Source organism: Charadrius vociferus, unplaced genomic scaffold (assembly GCF_000708025.1).
Source record: "Charadrius vociferus isolate BGI_N301 unplaced genomic scaffold, ASM70802v2 scaffold260, whole genome shotgun sequence".
Lineage (NCBI taxonomy): Eukaryota > Metazoa > Chordata > Aves > Charadriiformes > Charadriidae > Charadrius > Charadrius vociferus.
The window spans coordinates 1,474,556-1,477,666 of NW_009646410.1; the positions used below are offsets into that span (position 1 = coordinate 1,474,556).

The 3,111-nt window shown below is 43.8% G+C and overlaps 1 protein-coding gene across 1 annotated transcript in view; it reads left to right on the plus strand.

Moving 5' to 3' along the window:
• CACNA1G (calcium channel, voltage-dependent, T type, alpha 1G subunit) overlaps positions 1-3,111 on the plus strand; it is a 102,247-nt gene that overhangs the window by 96,128 nt on the left and 3,008 nt on the right. The window contains 1 exon segment of the mRNA XM_009879686.1: positions 667-836. Coding sequence (XP_009877988.1) covers positions 667-836 — 170 coding nt within the window.

Genomic DNA, 3,111 nt, shown 5'->3' on the forward strand with positions numbered 1-3,111 from the left:
TTAAAGGGATTTTTTTGAAAAGGGGTGGGCCTGGGGGGGGGGGGGGAGGGGGAGAGAGCACGCAGAGTTTCAAACCTTTTAGAAGAAGTAGCCAGCAACCACAAAGGGTCAGAAAGGCTGGAGAGTATGCATTGCCTTCTCCGGGGATGCTTTGTAAAACTAGCCTTGAAAGCTGCCAGGTGCCGTTCCCTTTCGCTTCATTTCCAGCATGCATGCTGGTTTTGAGATCCCAGAGGTCGGTCTCCGCATACACTCCGGTATGGAGACATCCTTCGCTAGAGTCTTTCAAAGTCAGGTCCTTGCGGTGCTGATATGTGCGGTTGCCTGCAAGGTTATTGGCCCCAAAGCAGGAACCCAAAGCATGAATGTAGAAATTGACAGTCCAGATGAACTTCTAGTTCATAATCTTCTGTTCTGAACAGGAGCTAGTCCCAGTTGTATCGGGAAAACGCCAAGAAAAATGAAATAATAGACAATTTTGGAACAATTTATTGGTAGGTGGGAGTTTTTTCCCAATCATGGAGAGCTGGTTGCTGAATTCGGTGGTTTTGCCATGCCTGTCTGGTCCGAGGTGAAAAGGAGCAGTTTTCTCTGAAAGGTCATTGAGACAGGGACGTAATCCCCAGATGATCACATCGCATTTCTGTCTCTTCTCCCTCTTGCCAGGTTCAAAGGCATCGGTGCAGTCGCAGCCGGCGGACACCAGCTCTCTCCTGCAAATTCCAAAAGACCGTTTTCACCACGTCAGAGCTCAGGAGCGTTTGGGGAGGGAGAGCAAACCCCAGGTTTCCCAGCAGGTACACTCTCCTTCTGCTGAAAGGCTGCTCCGCAGACAGGTAAGCAGACTTATGATCACGAACCTGCTGAGGTTTTATATTGTCACGTTTCCAGGTTAACCATGCTTTAAATTCGAGGAGGGATTCACAGAGAAACCTCCGGAGAACTGTAATTCTCCTGCAGAAATAACAAAAAGGTTGATGGATTTTGATCTGAAAGCCATCCAGGAGTCTCCAAAGAATGTGCGTGTTGAGCATCATCTCCTTTGGCAACATGCCTAAATGTTCTCCACATTGTTAGCACTTTATTTTTTTTTTTTTTTCAGTCCTCTTCATAAATGCAGCCAACTGCTCCCCAGGGGCTTGTTGGGGGTAAGGAACTAATTCTTAACTGCTGTGATTTTCTCAGTGCTTGAAAGGACACAGGGACTGCAGACTCCACCCCAGGCCACCCTTCCTCTGGCTCCTCTGGTTTCTTGAAAGGGGAAAACTGTTTAAAGGAAGCTGGATATCTCATGTGCAAAACCATCGTGGAAAGCATACTGGTTTTACAGTGAGAATGGAAAAATCAGATCCTTCTGAATCTCCCGTGTGCTTTTGAAAAGTTTGAGTATATGCAAAAGAGAACACATTTTATTTTGCAACTGGTTTATTCTCTGTTTTTTGCCTGGCATTGATTTAAATCCTGATTCAACCAAAGATCTAAGAGATCTAATCAAAGATTTCAGTGTGCTTGATTGGAAGCATAAGTTTAAATTTATCTTTTTTAGTAAAATACTTAAACTTGTGCTTCGCTCTCACATTTTTAGGCATATTTTCATTGTGCAGCTGGACCAGGACCAGAGGCATGTCTGATTCCCAAACTGCTTTCTTCAGTAGTTTCATGCCTGATTTTACATACACAAAATAGATCAGTTCTATTTTTTCAAAAGCAATTTCTTTCCTGCATGAAAATATTCCCATTTCTTTCATCTTTTAATCAACATTGACAAATTAGACAGTTGATTCATTAAACTCTAAAAATGAATGTGAAGTACCAAGGTTAACAATTACATTAGTCTGTAATACTAAATTGACATAAGAAATTCCTAGCATGTATTCGTTTGCACAGGGCTGGCCAGCTCCTCCGATCGCTGCTAATGGGGAAACTAATTGATGTCATGATTCCAGTTCATAACCACTCTCTCTTGCTTCCTAATGAATAACAGACCCATCCTTTTGAACTGATCTATCTAGAATAAATTACCATGTTAGCCATCTTCCTCAGCCTAATTTTGTTCATACCTTTGAAGGCTTCTTTTTCTAAGCCTTCTTATATGTTTAAGTTATTTTATTCCCCTCCCTCCTCCCTCTGCTCCTGCAGCAACACACACGTGCTCTCGGAGGGACATTTCAGAAAGGAAAAAGCTTTGGGACAGGGAGCAGATATGGTCCACGAGCTGGGGAGATCCCTCCGAAGATTAGCGAGGTGTTGTCTTGGGCAGGCTCCCGAATGGCGAGCAGCTCCCAGTGCGGCTCACGGGAGCAGTGAGGCTGTTCCTGGCAACAGGGCAGTATTGCTCTTACTGTTAATTGCAATCTAGATGGCCAGACACTGTGAAACTTAGTCCTTAGAGAGGCAACATTCCCTTTACACCCCCAGCACTTCTGCTTGCTCAGGTACTCTCTGCTTGACTCCTTTTATAGCCACCACTAATTTGTTAACTAGCACATCACAGTTGCCCAAACTAGCAAAGCATTTTGGTTTGCAGTACCCTTTTTTCCTTATCGTTACGTATATTGCATGTAATTCTGATTTTTTTTCTTTTTTTCTTTTCTTTCTTTCCTTTCCCTTCCCCCTTGTCCCCTCTCCTATCCTAAATTTGTGTATAGATAAATCTTGTCCACCACATACCTGGTCCGTGTACTTTCCTCCATCATTAAAACCTGCGTGTTTAACCTCCCTTTCCCTTCAGAATGCTGGAGAGTGGCCACAGTCCCCACAATAACGTGCAGTTTAGACTCCAGAAAGTTTGTCAATTAGCAATGCACTTGCAGATGAAGATGTGTGGATGAGATGCTTTGAGAGAACTTTCCCGGCTGAGGAATACGCTCCTTGACAGTGCATTGCACCAAGGCTTTTCTCCGGGGGAATTCTACCTGAAATGAAAACTATATTGATTTTCTGGTTCCAGGACTGTGTGTCTGAGGTGTAGCCCACACCAGGCTGTGGCTACTAGAGGTGTAGACCCCAATGGGATGGCAGAGGGTCCTTTTATTTTGAAACAAACCAGTAAAACATTTGTACAAACAGTTACTACTAACAAAAACCAAAGATGCCTGTATCGTAGGGAAA